This window comes from Rattus norvegicus, chromosome 8 (assembly GCF_021556685.1).
Source record: "Rattus norvegicus strain SHRSP/BbbUtx chromosome 8, alternate assembly SHRSP_T2T, whole genome shotgun sequence".
NCBI lineage: Eukaryota > Metazoa > Chordata > Mammalia > Rodentia > Muridae > Rattus > Rattus norvegicus.
This window is the reverse complement of record NC_141541.1, coordinates 117,850,412-117,873,467: the sequence shown is the minus strand read 5'-3', so window position 1 is coordinate 117,873,467 and position 23,056 is coordinate 117,850,412. Positions and strand designations below refer to the sequence as shown.

Genomic DNA, 23,056 nt, shown 5'->3' with positions numbered 1-23,056 from the left:
AAGTATGTAGCCTATGCTGGTTTCAAACTCTCGACCCTCTTGCCTTAGCTGTCCAGCACCAATCATCATCTGACATGAAGTCTGGCATATAAACTGGGCCACATCACTAACAGATGGGACCCCTGAATCAACCAGTGTACATTGCTGCTGTCACTTTATGCCAATGTTGGAACACTGCTATGAAAATTAAGGGTAAAATATGGCTAGGCCAAAGACCAGTAAATTAATCACAAAACCCTCAAAGCCATTTAGGCTCACTCTTGATACCACACAAACAAGAAAAAGCCTAGTATTCAGTATTAAGTAGTAAATAAAGGCACCCCTACATTTCTCCTTGAAAGATGAATATTTACTTGTTATCCGAAATAGTAAATGTAATGCCACTTTATTGTCGAAAACTAAAAAAAAAATTTAGAACTACCTAAAATAGTTATCTGCCTCTTAAGTAAGGCCTTCAGACTCACTGATTATCAGAATACATTTCTGAATGGCTACCAGAAAGTGGAAAGGGGGTGTCCATAGCTAGAAAGTTGACCAATGGACAAGAGTGTACTTAAAACCTTGGCCAGTGAGCTTGTCACTACTGCACCAGACCTCAGCTCTGTGGCCTACTACTTAGATGATGCAGTGAGTCATTGTGTGCACATCGTCTGTGAAGCAGAGCAGTACACTATGTTTATCGGTTCAAATCCCAGCAACCACATGGTGGCTCACAACCATCTGTAATGAGATCTGATGCCCTCTTCTGGTGTGTCTGCACATAAAATAAGTAAATATTAAAAAGTCAGAAGAGAGGGTTGGGGATTTAGCTCAGTGATAGAGCACTTGCCTAGCAAGCGCAAGGTCCTGGGTTCGGTCCCCAGCTCCGAAAAAAAAAAGAAAAAAAAGAAAAAAAAGTCAGAAGAGAACTTCAGATGAACTAGAATGAGAGTTGCAGATGGTTGTGAACTACTGTGTGGCTGCAGACGACTGAATCCAGGTCCTTTACAATTGCAGCAAGTGCTCTTAGCCCCTGAGCCATGTCTGCAGCCATGAAAAGGAATAATAAACTAATGATTCTCAAGAATTTTGTGAGCCAAGATGCCTCAGAGGTTAAGAGCGCCTTCTGCTGTTGCAAAGGACCTTGATCCCAGCATCCTTACATGAGCAGTTCCAGGAAACCTCATGCCCTCCTCTAGTCTCGACAGGTACTCTCATATACAAACATTTAAAAGTAAGTAATAAATAAGTCTGGCTCAATGACACGAGCCTTTTATTACCCTAGTACTCAAGAGGCGGAAGCGGGCAGATTTAGTGACCTTAACTCCAATCTGGTCTACATAGTAAATCCCAAGCCAGGGGTTGGGGATTTAGCTCAGTGGTAGAAAGGCCCTGGGTTCGGTCCCCAGCTCCGAAAAAAAAGAACCAAAAAAAAAAAGAACAAAAAAAAAAAAAAAAAAAAAATCCCAAGCCAGCCAGGACTACACAGTAAAACCCTAACTAGGTAAGAGACAGACAGACAGACAGACAGACAGACAGACAGACTAACTCAGTGTTGACCATTAACTCATTAACATGTCCCAGTGAAGTTGAGATGACTACAGTTCAAGAACAGTATTGTTGGGGCTGGGGATTTAGCTCAGTGGTAGAGCGCTTACCTAGGAAGCGCAAGGCCCCGGGTTCGGTCCCCAGCTCCGAAAAAAAGAACCAAAAAAAAAGAACCAAAAAAAAAAAAAAAAAAAAAAAAAAAAAGAACAGTATTGTTATCACGAGTGACTCTCTACAATGCTGTGAAACCAGAGCTAGCGTTAAGTCAAAACTCAATCCAAGAGCAAACCGTATGTGAAGTCCTGGTTTTGAACTCTAGCAGTACCTAGAAGACTTTATGAAACCAACTAGAAAACCTGGTGTCCCTTTCAAGGGGATCCTTGGAGAATAGCCATTACTCCTTATGTAATAATAAATAAGCTCGTCATATAAACATCATAAAATAGCAATTGCCTCTAGGAATATTTGTAGAAATAATTCCAAATCTTAGCACAAGAAATAGGTTAATTTATTCAATTTCTGGCCCTTAACAAGCACAGGAAGTTAAACTCCATGGGACTATCACATAACAGACACCCCAAAAGAGAAAAAGTGAATTTGTTGAAAGTAGTAGTACTTACTCTACAAGGAAGAGGATGGCCAGCCCCAACTAACAACACAGTGTACTAGTTATGTGTTACACAATGCTATACAGTGGTGGTTTGAATATGCTGGGCCCAGGGATTGGCACTATAAGGAGGTGTGGCATTGCTGGAATAGGTGGGGCTTCCTTGGAGGAAGTGTGCCATTGTCGGGGTGGAAAATGAGACGCTCCTTCCAAATGTGGAAACTAGTCTTCTAGCCTCCTTTGGAACAAGAGGAAGGGCTCTCAGCTCCTCCAGCGCCATGCCTACCTGAAGCTGCCATGCTCCCACACTGATGATAATGGACAGAACCTCTGAACCTGTAGGCCAGCCCCAATTAAATCTTGTCATTTATAAGAGTTGACGTGGTCATGGGGTCTCATCACAACAATGAAACCCTAAGACATATACTATTTCTGTCTTTGGAAAGTATGTTACTTGTGAAGAAATGGCTACAACATCTATAATTATATACAGAGAGCTTTATCTATAAACTATTTGCTTTTAAGGTATGTTAGATATTTTACTAAAAGCAAATACACATTTTTTATGGCAGGAAAAAGAAGGTATTTCATGAGGCTTCTAAACCAATTCTGGACCTTAGTGAAACACTGTCACATATTGTACCTGTCATAGGCATCACTATGGTGAAACCAACATTGCAGTAAACAATAACAATAACAAAAAAATCTCAGCTTAAAATGAAGATGGGGGCTGGAGGGATAGCTCAGTGGTTAGGAGCACTGACTGCTCTTCCAGAGGTCCTGAGTTCAATTCCCAGCAACCACATGGTGGTTCACAACCATCTGTAATGGGATCTGATGCCCTCTTCTGGTGTGTCTGAAGACAGCTATAGTGTACTTATATAAATAAAATAAATTTTTAAAAAATGAAGTAAGATAATCAAAGCACCAGCTGCAGAGAACAGTGTTTTGTCCTTTTTGAAAGTCTTGCCACACTGCCTCAGTAGTCTCTCAAGAAGCCTCTAATAACTATAGGCATGCACTATCATACGTGCCTGAAATCCAGATTTTTTCCATTCATTTTACAAAAAGGACATACATAAAAAAATACAACTGGTTGTTGGAGGATGAGGGTGGGAGAGAGCAGACTAACAGGACTTCACACATTCTGAGTTAAGAGATTATATGGGCCACTTTTAACTATTGAAACAAAATCTAACACTACCACTAACTCATCCCAGTAACTACTAATGATCCTCTTAGGCTATATAGGAACTCCGAGAAATCCTTCCATCGAAGTCTTCTTTTCACATACCAAGTGCAAAATTTGGCATTTATTAAAAGCTTACTATCACAGCAATAAAGCAATCACGTATTACCTGATGCCGTTTGATGATATCCTTCAACTTGTTAGCCAACTTCAAATCAATGTCTGGAATGAGGTAGATGTTAGGTCTAGTCAGACAGTTGTTCTGAGAAGACAAAAAGACAGACTGTGAAATTCAGATGGTCTTGAGATCATGTCCACTGACTGTTCATCTTCTTATAGCGTATTTCTCTAATTGTGTGCGGAGCTGTGTACACATGGCACACACATAGTCACCAGATAAGCAAGTGGAGGCTGGCTTGCTTGCTTCCTTTCTCTCTCTCTCTCTCTCTCTCTCTCTCTCTCTCTCTCTCTCTCTCTCTCTCTCTCCCTCTCTCTCTGCCATGTGAGCCATTAAGTGTCTTTACCCTCTGAGCCGTCTCACAGTCAGGGTGATCACTCCTCCTCATAGCGGCTAAAGGTGACGTTTAAACGTACATTTCTTAACATACGAAACAACCTATTTGGATTTTTTGGGTGGTGGGTTGGGGAGTAAGATAGGGTTTCTCTACATAGCCACAGATTTCTCTCTGTAGAGCAGGCTGACCTCAAACTCAGAGATTCTCCTGCCTCTGCCTCCTTGACTGCTGAGATGAAAGGTGTGTTCCCCTATGCCTGGCTTGAAAGACATTTTTTGATATACAATATGATAGTCTTATCTCAAAATAAAGGGAGGGAGGGGAGATAGTTCAGCGGGTAGAGTGCTGAATAAGAATAAGCATAAGGAGTGGATTCTGTGTCCAGTGCTCACAGAAGCTAGAGTGATGGCACACATCTGTAGTCCAAACTGATGTTTCCAATGTTTCCAAGAGACAAGGAATCATCCCAGGAGCTTCCCCACCACGCACTAACCAAATCAGCTATGGTCCAGATTCAGTGATATTCTTTCTCAAAAAGGTGAGGTAGAGAAAGATCGCAATGGTTAAGACAACCAGCTGTTCTTCTAAAAGACTCAAGTCCAGCTGTCAGTACCCACATGGCAGCTCACTCCAGTTACAGGGAATGGAGGCCCTCTTCTGACCTCTGTATGCACTGCATGTACATGATACAGACACACAGACAACACTCATACATAAACCAATAAACTAAGATTGTTTTAATCAGAGCTAGTGTAGCGTGATGAGAATGCCTGCTGTGCAAGCCATGAACCCAATTTCAATCCCCAGCACCGCGAGAGAGTGGGGAGAAAAAACTTACTGCTCCACCAGCAGGTCTCTCCCTTCTATACACATGCATGGTACAGGTGCCCACAATTAGATGTTATGCAAACACATAAAAATAATTAATTTTGAACAGTGTAGGACATGTCCAGGATAGCCAGGACTACACAGAGAAACCCTGTCTCCAAATCAAAACAAACAAACAAACAAATAAACAAACCCTCGAGCAATGCAGAAAACCATGGGGCGGAAACGCCCGTCAGAGGTGTAGTTCTTGCTCACACACCAGGTTCCATTCGCAGGGACGTAAAACCACCCCTACCCCCAAAAAGAGAAAAACAAAACCAAAAACTTGGAAACAGAAATTTAAGCATTCTTACATTCAAATTATGATCCAGCTGAGAGGAAAGTGGATATTTATTATAGAACCATGGAATAAATCCAAAGAAAATGACTGTATAATAACGTCTCCATCATGAAGAGTGCTTACAGTACAGAGAAACAGAACAAAAGCGACAGGCTGTGGCACGTACCTATCTATCTACCCTAAGCACTCGGTGGGCAGACAGGAAGATTTCAGTGCCCTATGGCTTCACCAACTCTAGGACTTCAAAGTGAGAAAAAGGATTCAAATAATAAAAGACGTAAGCACAGAGAACATCACACATGCCTTTAATCCAGCAGTTGGGATGCAGGAAGAAGAATCTGCTTAAGTCCAGCCTGCTTAGACATAGTAAGTTTCAGGACAGCCTAGTTCTAGTTCACATAGCGAGGTTCAGGGAACTCAGGACTAAGAGACCCAGTGTCAAAAATAAGAAAAGAAAACAAAAATTTTGTTTGACACTTATCAGTCTTAGATGACCAGATCAATTACAGCTCTAATCCCAACACACATAAAAACAATAAAATTATGTATTTCAATCAGAGTCCTTGCCTTTGCCTTCTGCAATCTAACAAAGACAGTGTTAGGGTTAGAGGCATATCTAAGAGAAATAAACTTCTAGGTTGAGGTAGTGGCTTGTGCATCTACATTTAGGACTAGGGGTATGGAGGCAGAATTGCCAGGCTGACAGTCTGGGACTAGAGCAGCCCTATCTCCAGCATGACAGAAGGGAAAGAGGAAAAGCTGAGGCGAAGGAGAGGTGGGACAGGGCCCATCTCTCTCTCCGACTTACCTGTACCAATGTTTTCTCGATGTTCATGAACATCTCAACATTACGGTCCATTCGCGATGGGTTCTGCAGGTCAAATCTGCGCCTAACAGAGGGAAACAGTTTTACTAACTTCCTCTTCAGCCAGCCTTAAACCAGTGAAAACTGGGCTGTGGAATGTAACTTAAATGGGTTTAACGTAAGCTAGCCCCAAAGATGACTCATTCTGCAGAGTCCACAGTGGACTGCAGAAAAGAACAGATTCCCAAGTTGTCCTCTGACCTACACACAGACACACACATTAAAAAAAAAGGTTAAGGGCTGCAGAGACGGCTCAGCGGTTAAGAGCACTGACTGCTCTTCCAGAGGTTCTGAGTTCAAATCCCAGCAACCACATGGTGGCTCACAACCATCTGTAATTAGATCTGATGCCCTCTTCTGGTGTGTCTGAAGACAGCTACAGTGTATATAATAAATAAATAAATCTTTTTTAAAAAAGGTTAAATTTTCTTTAAAGACATACATACCCCAGTCAAAACAAAGTACCAATGTCATGAATTGCTATTTTCCTTCAGTCTAAGATATAATACACGTTACAGAAAAGTAGTTCACAAGGCTGGGGACACAGTCTGTGACAGAATGCGTGCCTAGCATATAAAGAGGATGGGATTCAACCCCAAGCAGTACAAAAGCCATATTGTTTATGGCTGGTAAATGGCTCAGCCGTAAAGATGCTGACAAGGCTGACAGCCTGAGTACCATCCCTACTACCTCACGGTAGGTAAACGGACTCAGCAGTTGTCCTCTTACTTCTACCTGATGCCTGTGCCCATGATGCCTGTGCCCATGAACACATACAAAAGATATTATTAGTTACTGAGCTGCTGGGAATGGCAACGCCTGCCTTTAATCACAGTACTAAGGAGGCAGAGACAGGCAAATCTCTGTGAGTTAGGGGTTGGGGATTTAGCTCAGTGGTAGAGCGCTTGCCTAGGAAGCGCAAGGCCCTGGGTTCGGTCCCCAGCTCCGAAAAAAGAACAAAAAAAAAAAAAAAAAAAAATCTGTGAGTTTCACAGCTAGCACTATAAAAATCAAAACCAAAAACAACAAAAACCCTATCTCAGAAAAGCGAAAAGGAGTTGTAGTTATTTTACAAAATAGAAAGTATGACACACGAATGGGTACCACAGCACACATGTGAACATCAGAGAAAATAATCGCTCACAACGCGGCGAAGGAAGGTGAAAGCTACACTAACCTCAGGCCTGGTTAGGCACCCACATCAGGTGGCTCCCAACTGTGTAACCCCAGCTCCAAAGGATCTGGTGCTAAGGCACTCGCATGTACAGACACAACCCCAAAATAAACACATACATACATCAAAATTAAATTAAAATGTTTATTTTTCAGTAAGTCATGTTAAAATTATATTCTACATTCCAGAAAGTTCCAAAACATGTATGTATTTCTCTCCAGTGTTTGAAAAGTAAACACGGGAGACAATGATGAAAGTCCCCACAGACAGCCTTCTTATCCCAGGAAGCAGCACCGGGAAAGTAGGTCCATAAAAGACTCTACAGCCAAGCTTTCTAAGGCAAAACACAAAATTCACTGAGACCAGGTGGTGGGGGAGATCAAAATCAGTAAGGAATTTCCAATGATAACGGTAAGGTATGAGACCTTAAATCCAAAGGGTGGGTGAGTGTCGGGAAACCAAGAAAAAGCCTAGAGACACATCCTGGAAATGGCTTCGCAGGGAGAGACAGGTTTATCATATTTAAGCACACAAAAAGTTACTTTCAGCTACAGGTATGAACTTAAGAATAAGAAAGTTGTTTTGAATCTTTTTTTACGTTGTATTTTAAAGCCTACATTAAGAAAGCAGCATTTAAAGTATGCCATTAGGCAGATACAGTCTTCACAACTTAAAAGATATCTTGGTACTAGGAAGACAAGTTGTAGGCGACCACTCCTCAAGGAAGACATGAAAACAATCTAGAGAATTATTTTTTTTGGAAACAAACTTATGTTCCAAGCGGCCCTCAAAATCACCATGTGGCTGAGGATCCTTGAACTCCTGATCATCCTGCCTCATATTTCCCGTACTGAGATTATAAACCAGGACCATGCAGACATCTTTGAGCTTTTTTTTTTTTTTTTTGGTTCTTTTTTCCGGAGCTGGGGACCGAACCCAGGGCCTTGCGCTTCCTAGGCAAGCGCTCTACCACTGAGCTAAATCCCCAACCCCCCTATGAGCACTTTTTTGAAAATACAGATTGATCTTATAAGGTCAGTATAAAGAATCTACTATAAAGAACTGAAATAAAAGTCTGACTTTAAAATGGGAAAAGACCCAAATGGAAAGGGCAAACAAATGGCCAACATGCAAAAAGTTTAATTCCCCAATTTATCAAGGAAACGACTTAAACCTGAAATGAGGCATCCTCTCATCTGTCCTAGTTAGCATCAGCTGTCCACCAGACAGCCTAGAGTCATTTAAGGAAGTCTCAACTGAGAGATAACACAAATCAGATTAGCCTTGTGGCAATGTCTGTAAGGAATTTTTAGATTGATGATTGATTCGGGAGGGCCGGCTTTAGTTCCCGAACCACCATCCTTCAGTGAAAGACCTAGAAGTGTATTCCAAATAAAGCTTTTCCAGCCCAAATCCATTCATTCTGGCTAGAGTGTTTAATCACCGTCTGGGGGCTGAATGAGACTAGCCTCCATAGGCTGTGTTTGACTTCTAGGTCCCCAGCTAGTGAAATGGCCTTGTGGGAGAGGGCGTGTCATTGGGTGTGGGTTTTAAGGTTTCAAAAGACTACACCAGACCCCGAGACTCAGGATGTAAGGCTCTAAGCTGGACAGCTCTAGCACCATGTCTGTCTACCCCCATGCTAAGCATGCAAAGCCCCCTGTTAAAGGTTTTCTTTCTAAGAGTTACCTCTTCACAGCAATATAATGCTAAGACACAGCAACAGAATGACACTAGACCATCTTAGTTACAAAGATTACAAAAAATAATAAAAATGGGATACTTGAGAAACGGAAATAAGAAATGAAATGAAATGTTATTAAGGCTGAATCTGGTAGTTCAGGGCTATATCCTGACTTCAAGACTAAGCCATGATGGTTTAAGTTCAATGCCAGCTTAGCCTACAGAGTGTATGTTAGACTAGCAACTTTAAAAAAAAATACTTTTTAAGCAGAGAGGGGAAAGGGATGTGGCTTAGCAGTAGAGCACTAGGCAAGCATGCTCAGATGGGCTGGAGAGATGGCTTGCCTGTTAAAAGTACTAATTGCTCTTTTAGAGGTTCTGAGTTCAATTCCCAGCAACCACACGGTGGCTCACAACCATCTGTAATGAGATCCAACACTTCCAACACTCTCTTCCGGTGTGTCTAAAGACAGCTACAGTATAGTCATATAAATAAAAATAAATAAGTCTTCAAAAAAAAGAGAGAGAGGGGTTGGGGATTTAGCTCAGTGGTAGAGCGCTTGCCTAGGAAGCGCAAGGCCCTGGGTTCGGTCCCCAGCTCTGAAAAAAAGAACCAAAAAAAAAAAAAAAAAAAAAAAAAGAGAGAGAGAGAGAAAGGAAGAAAAGAAAAGATGCTGCTGGCAGGCGGAGTCCCCAGCATAAGGGAGGAGGATATAGTGAGTTCAACGATTATGCAAAGTAGTGTGTGGTTTAGTTTGGCTGCAGATCAGAGTGCGTCATCAGGGAAGCAGGCGTAGGGACTGAAGCTGAGAATGGGGCTTATTTCTTTTTTTTTTTTTTTTCTTTTTTTTTTTTTTCGGAGCTGGGGACCGAACCCAGGGCCTTGCGCTTGCTAGGCAAGCGCTCTTCCACTGAGCTAAATCCCCAACCCCCCGGGGCTTATTTCTTATGGCCTGCTCAGTTCCCTGTGCCTTGTTTGTTTGCTTCTTTATTTTCTTGTCACCTCTGGACTGCCCCCCCCCCAAAGTGGGCTGGGCCTTTCCACATCAATTTAAAAAAAAAAAAAAAGCCTACAGGCTTACTATAGGCAAAAAAAAAAAAAACAAAACGGTTATTTTCTCAAGGAAGGTTGTTCCCTCTTTTTAGATAACTCTAGCTTATGTCAGGTTGACAAAAAAAAATAAAAAGCAAAAATAAACCAACAACAAGGATGGTATACCTCCTCAAAAATTAAAACTGAACACACAGCAGGCTATGCATACATCATTACTGGGTATGTGCCCAGTACACTGGTGTCTAGGCCAATACAATAAATAGTTGTTCTCCTTTTTACTGCAATCCGATTTACAATAGCCCAGATGCGGAATTACCTACAAAATCATACCATGAAAACAACCTAAAGGTTGATAATAAAAAGCCAGCACTGGCAGGGTATGGAGGTGTAATCCCAGAGTTCTAGAGGCAGTAGTGAGCAGGTTTGAGTTTCAGGCCAGACTGGTGCATATAGGGAGGAGTTTCAGGACAGCCAGGGATACAAAGTGAGATACTCTGTCTCAGACAAACCCTTCAACCTCACACCCCAGCACTGCAGTCCTCAGTTGTATCCATCTCCTAAGAACCATGACCCTGCATATGCACACACACACACACACACACTAGCACTGCAGTCTTCAATATTAGCCACCTCGAAAGAACCCAAAATCAAAACATGGATGAAAGACAGAAATAAGTAAGGAACATTTGTACTGTTATGAGAGTACCACAAAGATTTACACAGGAGGGACCAGAAAGATGGCTCAGTGGGTAAAGTGGTTACTCCTCAAACCTGGGAGGCTGAGTTCCACCCTGAGCCACATGCACATGAACAGAGGGAGAGCCTACTCCACACAGGATGGATGGCCTCTGTGTGAACATGTTTTTTGAGACAGGATATACATTTTTCTGAGATAGGGTACAAACACAACAAAGAGAATGATAGATGAACCAAATTCTCAGAGCAAAACTAAACTGAAAGCAGAGCCAGGGTCCATCAGTGAAGGCAGGAGGAGCGTGAGGTAACAAGGCACAGTTCAGGATGGGTGACCTCTGAACTCAAGACTTTACTGCCTCAACCTCCCAAGGGCTAGGATTATAAGCATATAAATTAAAAGATGGCAAAGAATGAAGAAATAAACTAACAGTTTGTAATTTATTGAAACTGAAAATTTCATTAAATCTGTCTTATGAAGTTAAAATATTTACTGAGAAGTTCTTTTAGATCTCTACTTCTTGTTGTTTCCATGTGTTTACAGTTTGCCCCTGTGTGTTGGGCAGCTCAGGCCATAGTACACGTGTGGAGGCTGGCAGACAGGTAGCAGGATTCAGTTTTCTCCTACCTTGTGGGTTCTGGAGACTAAATGCATGATTTCAGTTAGATAAACTGCCTTTACCCACTAACACCTAACTCCAGACCGTAGAAAAATTTAAAAGTAAAATACTTGTGCACTCATCATCCAGCTTGAAAAATAAAATATTTAAGGTGGCAAATATGCTAATTATAATAATTTAGGACTAGGGGCGTAGATAACGGGAAAGCCTGTGTTTAGCATACCAAAGGCATATTGTTCAAGTCCCCAGCACAATTAAAACCAAATCTCCCTAACTTAAACATCATATTATATTCACATATCAAAAAACCACACTTTATCTCACACATATATACAATCATATATACAGTAAAAAAAAATTCCCTTTGGAATCTTTTGGTTAACAATTTAATACATTAACTTTGAGCCACTGAAAATGCTCAGCAGATTAAGGACTTGGCACCAAGCCTAAAGGGTGGAATTCAATCCCTGAAACCCATGGGGTGGAAAAGGGGTGACTTCCAAAGATTGCCTTCCGCCCTCCACAAATGCACCAGGAGAAGCATCTGCACACATGTAAATATATAAAAATGTAATAAAACTTTTAAAAACATTTATTTTTTTATTTTATGTATCTGAGTGCTCTATCTGCATGTACTTCTGCATGCCAAAAGAGGACATTACATTTATTTTATGAATGTGAGTGCACTGTAGCTGTTTTCAGACACACAAGAGGGCACCAGATTCCACTACAGATGGTTGTGAGCCACCATGTGGATGCAGGGAAGTGAGCTCAGGACCTCTGAACTGCCATTGGTCTTAATTCCTGAGCCATCCCTCCAGCCCCAAAATGTACTAAACCTTTTAAAGTAAGAATTTTTAAAAAAAGATTTATTTATTTTATTTATGAGTACATTATAGCTGTCTTCAGACACATCAGACTAGGGTATTGGATCCCCATTACAGAAGGTTGTGACCCACCATGTGGTTGCTGGGAATTGAACTCAGGACCTCTGGAAAAGCAGTCAGGGCTCTTAACCCCTGAGCCATCTCTCCAGCCCAAGATATTTTTTTAAAAGAAGTTAACTGTATCCTTCAGAAGAAAACCAAGTTATTAAGAAATTTTGTGGGGTTGGGGATTTAGCTCAGTGGTAGAGCGCTTGCCTAGGAAGCGCAAGGCCCTGGGTTCAGTCCCCAGCTCCGAAAAAAAGAACCAAAAAAAAAAAGTTTTGCTTTGTTTTTTTTCTGAGGGGATCATTACAGACTCACAAAGATCTGCCTGCCTCTAACCCAAGTGCTGGGGTGAAAGATCCACACCACCACACCTGACTGAACCTACAATCTTGAGAAAAAGTCTGTAAAAAAAAAAGTGAAATAGTAATTTATTAAAAAAAAAAGACCCTGGGCTGGAGAGATGGCTCAGTGGTTAAGAGCACCGACTGCTCTTCCAGAGGTCCTGAGTTCAATTCCCAGCAACCACATGGTGGCTCACAACCATCCGTAATGGGATCTGATGTCCCCTTCTGGTGTGTCTGAGGACAGCTACAGTGTACTCATATACAAAATAAATAAATAAATCTTAAAAAAAAAAAAAAAAAAAAGACCCTTCCTTGCCATCAACACCAATATTCTTACAGAATCCTCTACATAAAAAAGAATATGATTTCACATCAAGTATCATCATCACATCAAAACATGGAAATGATTAAAAACTTACCAGCCCTGTTCATTTTTGTACTTGTAAGCAGCCCCAAGAATGTGACACAAGGTGCCTCCAGCTTTGAAATCCATGAAACATTTTGCCTAAAAACCAAAAATTGCACAAGAAAATAAGAAAAAGTTCCGATAACACATTCATGCTATACTTGAAACCTAAAGACGCCTATCTGCTAACACGACGTTCTACCAGTCACCTAACCCTACTTCCGGGCCTCCATTTTTTTTGGGGGGGGGGTTCTTTTTTTCGGAGCTGGGGACCGAACCCAGGGCCTTGCACTTCCTAGGTAAGCGCTCTACCACTGAGCTAAATCCCCAGCCCCCCGGGCCTCCATTTTAAGTCTGGTTTCTAGATACCCTGGCTGATCTCGTGCACTCTGTAGCTCAAGGAAGCCTTAAAAAATGGTTACTTCAGCCTAGGAACTTGGATTATCCATTCAACCATAAGGTCCAGCTCACAGTTCTATTTTGTACTTTTATCTTACTTGTGTTTTTTGAGACAGGGTTCTCCCCAGCTATTTTGGAACTCACTGTTAACCACACTTGCCTACAACTCAGAAACCTGCCTGCCTCTGCCACCCAAGTGCTGGAATTTAAGGAAGGAAACACCACTGCCCAGCTTCTGTTTTTTAAAAATAGGCTCTTGTGTAGCTCAGGTTGGCCTCCAGTGAGCAATGTAGCTGAGAATGACGTTCTCCCTTCTGCCTCCATCCCATTAAGTACTGAAGAAACAGAGGAATGAGCTACTACAACAGGCTAAAAGGAAGTTTTTTTTTCAGCTTTAAAATTATGTTTACAGGGCTGGAGAGATGGCTCAGTGGTTAAGAGCACTGACTGCTCTCCCAGAGGTCCTGAGTTCAATTCCCAGCAACCACATGGTGGCTCACAGTCTTCTGTAATGAGATCTGGTGCGCTCTTCTGGTGTGTCTGAAGACAGCTACAATGTACTTATACATAATAAATCTTTTAAAAAAATTATATTTACAGCTGGGGAGTGAGAAATCCTATTTCAAATAACAATGAACAAATAAAATAAAACCATATTTACGAGGCTGGAAGTGGCTCAGCACTTACTACTTTTGAGGTTGCCAACACCCAAGTGTCGATACACAACCATCTAAAACTCCAATTCTAGGGCTCTGAGGCTCTCCTCTGACTTCTACAAACCCTGCAATCGAGCACACAAACCTATACTCAAGACAGACAGATACAGAATAATTAAAAATTTTTAAATTTTAAGTTTTTAAAAGTAAATAAATAGTGGGCAGGGCTGACGTAGTGGTGATACATGCCTTCAATCCCAGCACTGAAGGCAGAGAGAGGCAGAGATCTGAGGCCAACCTGATGTAGAGTGAGTTCCAAGACACCCAGGGCTACAAAACAAAAACTGTGTCTCAAAAAGCAAAATCAACTCTGTTCACTGTCTCTCTCTGCAATTTCCTTTAAGAGAATCACAAACCAGAAAAACCTTTCATTTGAGAAAAATGCTGATTTCAAGTTTGAGAGGAAAATAAACACATCTGGTCATCTGGCCCTCAGCCACGAATTATTTTTAAATATCATTTATGACTAAAAATATTCTCCTCTTATCAGTCAACCCTTTTAGTAAATAATGGCTTAGTTCCCAGGAGTTAAAACCCCATGTCTAGCGCACCCTATGTCATTTTTAGTGATGACACTTACATGCTCACAATTAGGAGTGACAAAAGAATGAGAATCATATTTTAGAAAATAAACACCTTCTTTGTTTTGTTTCTAAGACAGGGTCTCACTGTGTAGTCCTGGCTGTCCTGGGACTCACTATATACACCATGCTGGCCCTAAATTCAGAGAACCAACTGCCTCAGCCTCCCAAGTACTGGGATTAAAGATATGTATTTTTACACCAGACTTTAAAAAAAAACAAAAGCAAATAAAAAGCTTTATTCTAGAATAGCCAGAGCTAGAGATGTCTCAGAAACAAAAAGTACTTTACATATGTACATATTTTACTCTAAATCATGTGACATTTGATAAACTACACTGAATAATAATATGGTGCTGTATATATTCTAGATTTATTTCATGTGCATGCCACATATAAAACACATATACACACATATACATAAGTAAAAATTAAAAGTATAGTCATTTAAAATTTTTATTAGCTAGGTATGGTAACACGATTTTTTTTAAAATAAGATTTATTTATTTCATGTATAAGTACACTGTCACTGTCTTCGGACACACCCAAAGAGGGCATCAGATCCCATTACAGATGGTTGTGAGCCACCATGTGGTTGCTGGGAATTGAACTCAGGACCTCTGGAAGAGCAGTCAGTGCTCTTAACCGCTGAGCCATCCCTCCAGCCCCAGTGACACACAATTTTAATTTCAATACTTAAGAGGCAGAGAGAGAGGCAGAATCTTTGAGCTCCTGGTCAACAGAGTGCATTAAAGGGCAGCCAAGTCTACACAGGGAAACTCTTGTCTTAAAAACAAAAAAACAAAAAACAAAAAAAAACACAAAAAAACCAAAAGAAAGAAAAAAATGTAATTGATAAAATTTGTATATATTAGCTGGAAATGGTGGTGTATGACTTTAATTCCAGCACTTGGGAGGCAGAGGCAGGTGGATGTCTGTGAGTTCGAGGCCATCCTGGTTACATTGAGAGATTCTGTCTTGAAAAACAAAACAGAACACAAAACTATATTTACTTGTTTGTGGGAGGGTATACAAGCACTCCAGCACAAGGGCAAACATCAAAGGATGTTTTAAGAGTGTGGAACTTGGCAGGAGGGGCAGGAGGGGAGGGAAAAGTATGGAACTCTGGGTTATGAAGCAGGTTATCAAGTGCTGGAGAGATGGCTTAGTGGTTAAGAGCACTGACTGTTCTTCCAAAGGTCAATTCCCAGGAACCATATGGTGGCTCACAGCCATCTGTAATGGGATCTAATGCCCTTTTCTGATGTGTATGAAGAGAGCAACAGTGTACTCATACATGAAATAAATAAATCTTTAAAAAAACAAAACAAAACAAAAAGGAAGTATAGAAATTATCACAGACCTTTAATCCTAACCAGTCACATAAGCCTGTTAGAGAACTTAGCTAGTATGCACAAGGCCCTAGGCTCAAAAACCAGCAGGAGAATGGCCTCCAATTCTGTACAAGCTTTGCTATGGCTGTCCACTAGAGTACTGTGGCTATGGCACTGCTGAGGACACTCTTCCTGTTAACTGTTCTCTTCTGTACAAATTCCTTTACATACTTCATGTGCTAGAGAAGGTCAAGGTGCTTGCTACCAAGACTGATGACTTGAGTTTGTTCCCTGTGACCCAAATGGTGGAAAAGTCGACTCCTGAGAGTTGGCAGCTATGGCAGGCATGTATCCACACACACGGACGCACACACGCACGCACACACACAGCTCTAACAGACAAGTATCAGTATAGACAACACAGCAGAGAGCAACCATAACAAAGAAATACTACATCTTCGGGATTGTTGCAGAATGTAAGACGTTAAATGGCATAGCCCACAAGAATCCAACCACTAGGCTGACGATGACAGCACAGCTCGTAGTCCCAGCTGGAGAAGTGAAGGTGAAAGGAGAGTCCATAGCTGGCCTCTAATGCAGACAGCTGCAGGACAGCCTAGGGCTCTGTGAGATGACTTCTCAAAAACAAACCAACGAACACCTCTGTACAAGTTGTTCTCCCCACCCCCATGATGCCTGGCAATACTAAGGGAAATCAACTCTAAGTGACACCTAAAAGCAGAAACTCAAGATCCCTACATAACAAGTGCATGCACTTACAGGTAGTTTGGTGAAAGCTGGGTTGGTGACATGCTTCCCAAAGGCATCTTCTTGGAACTGCAGAAGCTGCACCACCAGTCCAGCCAGTGTTTTATTGGTAGGCGCATCCGCATGAACATACTGCAAGATAAAGAAAGACATGGATTCAGAACCTGGTATAGCTAATGCTGAAGAGAAAGCTATGCTACGTTAGTTTCTAGTACCTACTAAGTAATGGCTCTATACCACGTTTTAGGTGTATAAAGTTCATTCTCAACTGCAAAGAATCATAAAAATAATACAAGTACATTCTTCAAGGCAGAACATAAATGCTAGAGAGATGGCTCAGCAATTAAAACTAGATGCTCTTACCAGCACCCAAATGGCAGTTCAGAAATGTCTGTAACTCTAACAGGATATCCTACAACCTCTCCAGTCATGTATGGAGTACACAGGAAAAGCACCCATAAATATCCACACAAAAAAGACAAACCAGGCTGGAGAGATGGCTCATGGTTAAGAGCACTCACTGTTCTTCCAAAGGAACGGTCAATTACCAGCAACCACACGGCACAACTGTAACTACAGTACCAGAGGAGTCAACACCCTCACAGAGACATAGGTGCAGATTAAACAACAATGCACATAAAAAGGCAAACCAATGGGGTTGGGGATTTAGCTCAGTGGTAGAGCGCTTGCCTAGGAAGCGCAAGGCCCTGGGTTCGGTCCCCAGCTCCGAAAAAGAAGAACCCCCCCCCCCAAAAAAAAAAAAAAGGCAAACCAATGGTAAAGACAGGAAGTAGTTTCATGACAAGGGAAGTGTATTAATTAATTAATTGCAAAATGTTTGCTAGAGCCGGAGGGATAGCTCAGCACTTGAGTGCAGAGCTGCTCTTCCAGAGTATCTAGGTTTGATTCCCAGCACCCACATGGCAGCTCGCAACCACACTAATTCCTTCTCCAGATGATCCCAAGCTTTCTTCTGGCTTACACATACACCAGGGAAACTTGGTACAGAGACATGCAAGCAAGCAAAATACCCACACATATAAACTAAAAATATATTTAACTTTTTTTTAAAAATTTGAGCCCAGTACTGTGGCTCATGCTCTAGATTTGAAAGGCAGATCTGCAAGGAACTGAAGACCATCCTAGCCCACAAAGGTAGTTCTGGGGCACAGTGATTTTTGGTTTTTGAAGTAAAGTCTTATGTGGGCCAGGCAGAAAGAAAAAAGAGACCTTCCACGTTTCACATTAACGGCTGATATTTAAATTTCTATTTTATTGCTAAGATGGCTCGGAACTGCTGATATTTAAATTTCTATTCTATTGCTAAAGATGGCTCGGAAGTTAAGAATGCTTGCTGCTCTTCCCAAAGACCAGAGTTCAGTTCCCAGCACACTTATCATGCAGTTCACAACTGCAATCACCTCCAGTTCCAAGGAATTAGATGCCCTCTTCTGGCCTCTGTGGACATCCACATGCATGTTATACAAACAAAGAAATCTTTAAGAAACCTTTAAATTTATATGTTCTACGGGCTGGAGAGATGGCTCAATGGTTAAGAGTCCTGAGTTCAATTCCCAGCAACCACATGGTGGCTCACAACCATCTATAGTGAGATCTGGTACCCTCTTCTGACATGCAGGAAGGTGTACATGCAGTCAGAATGCTGTATACATAATAAAAGTCTAAGTAATTGTATGTTCTAAATACATTGTAAAATGCAATGGAAATGATTAGTGAAGCAGTATAGTGACACATACCTACATACCTGAGCAGAAGACAGACAGGCAGATCTGTCTAAGTTTGAGGCCAGCCTGGTCTACATAGTGGGACCTTGTCTCAGAAACAAGGGAGAGAAGGGAGAGGAGGAGAGGACAAAGTTTAGTGTACAACAAGCATCTCTACTTCTGACTTCAAAGCCTTAAGAGATGTGGTCACTTCTGAAAACAACAAAGCAACCAGAGATCCCTGTCAAACACTAATAGGCTTCACTAAGCTGCAGACACTGGATGAAATGGTTCAAGCTAGTTCCCCCGTTTTTAGTTTTTTTAAGACAGGGTCTCATATAGGTAGTCTAGGCTTACCTTGAGCTTTGTAAGTAACAAAGGATGGCCTTGAACTTCGGATCTCACTCACGCCTCTCAAAAGACTGCAGTAGAGAGCCGCCACAATGCCCGCTTTTAATGTGGTGCTGGGGTTCAAACTCTGGACCTAACCATGTTAAGTAAACACTCTACAAACCGACTTAAATCCCTGGGTCCTAGTTTATCTTTTCATTCATTCAACAAACACTAAACAACTATTAGGCAAGATGAGACAGTTAGATGTCAACTATGAACCAGAACACGGAGTTGCTTCTTCAGGCTTGCAAATCTCAACACCCATTTCTGGGTTCTCAATGAGGTAACCACTACTAAGAGTAGAGGAAGTGTATTGGCTGTTTCAAATACGGAAGTCATTCTTCAACATTTATGTAAAGTTGAAATTTTACTACAGGTATTATTGGGGCCAGTGAGGTGGATACACACCGGTAAAAGCATCTGTCACAAGCCTAAGTTCAATTCCTGGACCCGTATGGTGTTAGAGGAGAATCAAGTTGACATGCAAACAGGAGTGGGATGCAACCCTCCAAAATAAATGTATTTTTTAAAGTATTAACAAAGGGTTAATTCACAACTTCGTGAAACAACTGACTCAGCAGAATTTACATTCGAAAGTACAGTAAACACGAGATTTTTCAAAAAATGATTAACATTATAAAAAATATATAGATGATATAAACTGAGCTCTGGCTTGTACTCACATCTTTACACATCACCGAAAGTACAATAAAGTGGAAAACCAGCACTTTTAATAGTCCTGTATCAATCCTACAAAGCAAGCTTTAAACCAACATTAATCCACAAGGCCAGTCATCCAAGGTCCCCTACGAATCCACACAGGGTAGCAAGCCCTTAGTTACCTAACCGCTTAACAACTGGTCTCTAGACAAAACTTCAAGATACTTTTATTAGGATGAGCTCTTTGTTCACACACCTAAGGCAGCTAACAAAAGAACAGAAACGCACGCTCTGCGACTCTGTCCAGCTCCATCTCTTCTGCATATAAGAGCGAGCGAGCTGGGGCTTCCCACGCGAGTGCGTGGGCCCCAGAGAGCCAGCAGCTGGGCCAGGTCGCCGCGTGCCTAGAGTCGCCCACGGGGGCGTGGCAAGCGCCGAGCCAGCCTTTGTTGTCCCTCGTGGCGCGCGGGGGGGGGAGGGGCGGCCCGAGGCTCGCGAAGCGGGCAGCCACCATCAGCCTCCGTCGCGTGGCTCCTCGGTCCCCACGAGCGCGCGCGAACCCACCTTCTTGTAGTGCTTGCCCAGCCAGACTCGCACCGAATCTAGCTGGGACACCGTGTCCGGGCTCTCCCAAAACTTGCTGGCCGGGCCCCCGTCCTTCCTCCGGTACACGGCCAACCCGGAGGCCGCCGCCGCACCCCCTGCACCCACGGCGCCTGCTGCTGCTCCCGGACCACCACCCGCTGTCGTGGCCATAGTCACCGTCCGTCGTGTCTACCGCCCGGCCTAGCCTGGCCCTCGCGGCGTTTCCCGTTCGCACCCGCGCGCGCGCGCGCAGATACCACCTCCTCCTCCTAGCCCCGCCCAGCCAACCCTCTTCCGGCGCCGAGACACGGCCACGCCCCTTCTGGACCCTGGAGCTGCAACGGACAGGCGCTGCGAGCGGGCGTACGCATGCGCAGCACTCCCGTTGTCCGCTACGGGTAGAGGTTGCCCGCCTTTTCCTCAGCTCTCTCAGGACTGAGCCCCAGCCTCTGCTCTTGCCGGACACCACGAATGACTCCCCATGCTTCCTTCGTCTATTCGTTAGGCGGTCAACAACCTCAAGGAGGTTCTGTATCACTGTTTGAGAAAGCCGTCTACGTTATACCGTACTAGCCGAGGGCCCACCCTGAGCGCTAGTAAGCAATTCCTGCTACGCCCAGAGGCCGCGTCGGCTCCTGGAAACCTGCATTCAAGACCAAATCTTGCTCGGGGCTTCATTAATGTTTCTCGAACTACATCGTATGGTTCCTGCCTCCTCAGCCTAGCTCCAGCTACTCCTGCGACCTCGACATTATCTTCCTTTATGATATTCGCAATCCAGGAACTCTTACCACTTTAAAAGTATTCCAGAAGACCAGTCCTTGAGTGAACAGATGATCACACTCACCCAACAGTTTTACTGTAGCCCTCCCTTTAACCTGGCGTTTTCATTGTATCATCGGCGTTGGGAACAGGACGTTTTATCTACATTTGATGAGTGAATGGTCTATATGAAGGCTGAAAGTTTAAATTTTAAACAACGTGACTGACTGTATTGGAAACGCGAACATCATAATTTATGATCCTGAAGCTTCAAGGGAGGAGGTGTAATGAGTTTGTCGACCTTAAAAAAAAAAAAAAAAAAATAGAGATAACCTGGAGGTTTAATTCTAGTAGGTAGAAGCAGGAGGTTCTCTGAGTTCCAGGACTGCCTGATCTACATACAGTTTGATATGCCAGGGCTACAGAGAAACCCTGTGTGAACAGAATAGTCTGTCTCAGGCTATGGATTTGGCTCAGTTCCAACCTGACTTAAAACCCCAGAACTCACATAAAAGTGTAAGGAGAGATTCTTCACAGAGTTATACCCTGGCCTTCCAATTGAGTACTGTGGCACACATACATCGCCCATACCTAATTCTGACTGGTAAAGGCACACACCTTTAATCCCAGCACTCAGGAGGTGGCTAAGTTTTAGGCCAGCTTGTTAACATAGTGAGTTCCAGTCTACATACAGAGGACCCTGTCTCGACAACAAAATGGAGCAACGCAGTGAAATGGCTTAGTGGGTAATGTCAATCGTGACAACCGAAGTTCAGTTTTGGAACTAGAATAATGGAAGGAGAGAATCGACTTGCTTGTCCTCTGCTTTCCACAGTCAGCCTGGGGTGACAAGCTTGTAACACATTCACACTCACACACATAAGCAATGCAAATGCATAAATGGAATTTAAAAGTTCTTTTAAAAAGAAAAAACTTGGTCTCAAAAAAAGTGGATTATGCCACCCAAGAGCTTAAACTCTAGAACCAATAAGAGCTGGTGTTTGTGAAACACGATGGACTTCTATACCACGGTTTGCACTAGGCACACCTATATTACTGCAGATAAAAATGAATCACGGGCAAAATGGGACAGCAATCATAGAGAAGTGACTAGTGCCAGGTAGTAGAGTCTGGTTTGGTTTTTTTATGTGTATAAATCTTTTGTTCTCCCACACATGTCTGTGTACTATGTGTGCCTACTGCCCATGAAAGAAAGCAGAGGGCATCCCCTGGAAATGGAGTTACAGATGGCTGTGAGCTGCCATGTCGGTGCTGGGAATCAAACCCACGTGTCCTTTGCAAGAACAAGTGTTCTTAACTCCTGAGCCAGAACAACTCAAAAATTATATCTGAAATAACTTCCTTCTTTTCAAGTACATTGTGTTCTTTGTTGACAGTATAATAGAGACACAAAACTGCATAGGAACCCTGTGTGTTGGTGAAGAACTGTTAATTCTAGTTCAGGGAAGGTGGGTCAAGGAGTTCAAGACCATCGGCTATCTCATGTTCCAAACGGTTTACATGAACATGAGATGATTTTAAAAAGCTATGTTGAGGGCCTGTGAAATGGCTCACTGGGTGGGTAAAAGCACTTTGATCAAGGCTTATTAAGATTATCAAGGCTCTCAGAACCCATATGAGAGTAGAGAACAATCTTTGAAAGCTGTGCTTTCCTTTGACCTCCCCACAACACACAAAACTAAAGATAGTTGTGTTTTGAGGCAGGGATATGCTATAGCCTAGATTAACCTGAAACATGATTGAGCCCAGGCTTGTCTTGAACTCATGTCAATATTTCCTCAGCCTCTCCAAGGCTGGGATTACAGGGATAACGCACAACTCCGGGCTAGAAATCAAATAATGTTTATATGTTGTATATTTATATTGGAATGTCACATTGTTTCTGATAAATGTGAAGAATTGCTAGGTATCAAAAAGGAAAATGCCCAGTATAGTGGCCAGTGATCCCAGGACTCAGAGTCAGAGATAAGCAGATCTCTGCCCTTGAGTTTACAGATTGAATACCAGGATAGCCAGGGCTGTTTCATAAACCCAAACCAACCAATTAAACCAAAAACATCCAAACAAACCCCACACAGAGTGTGATGCCATAGCGGCTCAGTCCTTTAATCCCAGCACTATGACACAGGCACCAGCGGCCAGTCCGGAGTGAGATCCCTGTCTTAGCACAAAGAAACTCAAAAAATGGCTGAGCACTAGCTCTTCTACCAGAGGACCTGGTTTAATTCCAAGCCTCTAAACTGGCTCATAACCATCTGCGACTCCAGTTCCAGGGGACGCAACCTGCACTGTATAGGCAACACAGCCATTCATACATATACATATATATGGGAAAG

The 23,056-nt window shown here is 42.6% G+C and overlaps 1 protein-coding gene across 3 annotated transcripts in view; it reads right to left on the bottom strand.

Annotated features, from left to right (window-relative positions):
* The window catches only part of Smarcc1 (SWI/SNF related BAF chromatin remodeling complex subunit C1), a 103,482-nt gene extending 83,287 nt beyond the window's left edge, over positions 1-20,195 (bottom strand). For 2 of the 3 annotated variants that reach the window (XM_087561458.1, XM_087561457.1), the window contains exons 1-5: positions 19,917-20,164; positions 16,588-16,707; positions 12,791-12,876; positions 5,815-5,896; positions 3,493-3,585 (exon numbers count right to left, since the gene is read on the bottom strand). In XM_087561458.1, coding sequence (XP_087417584.1) covers positions 3,493-3,585; positions 5,815-5,896; positions 12,791-12,876; positions 16,588-16,707; positions 19,917-20,108 — 573 coding nt within the window. In that variant the 5' untranslated portion in view covers positions 20,109-20,164. 3 annotated transcript variants of the gene reach the window in all.
* Positions 20,196-23,056: the final 2,861 nt, after the last annotated feature.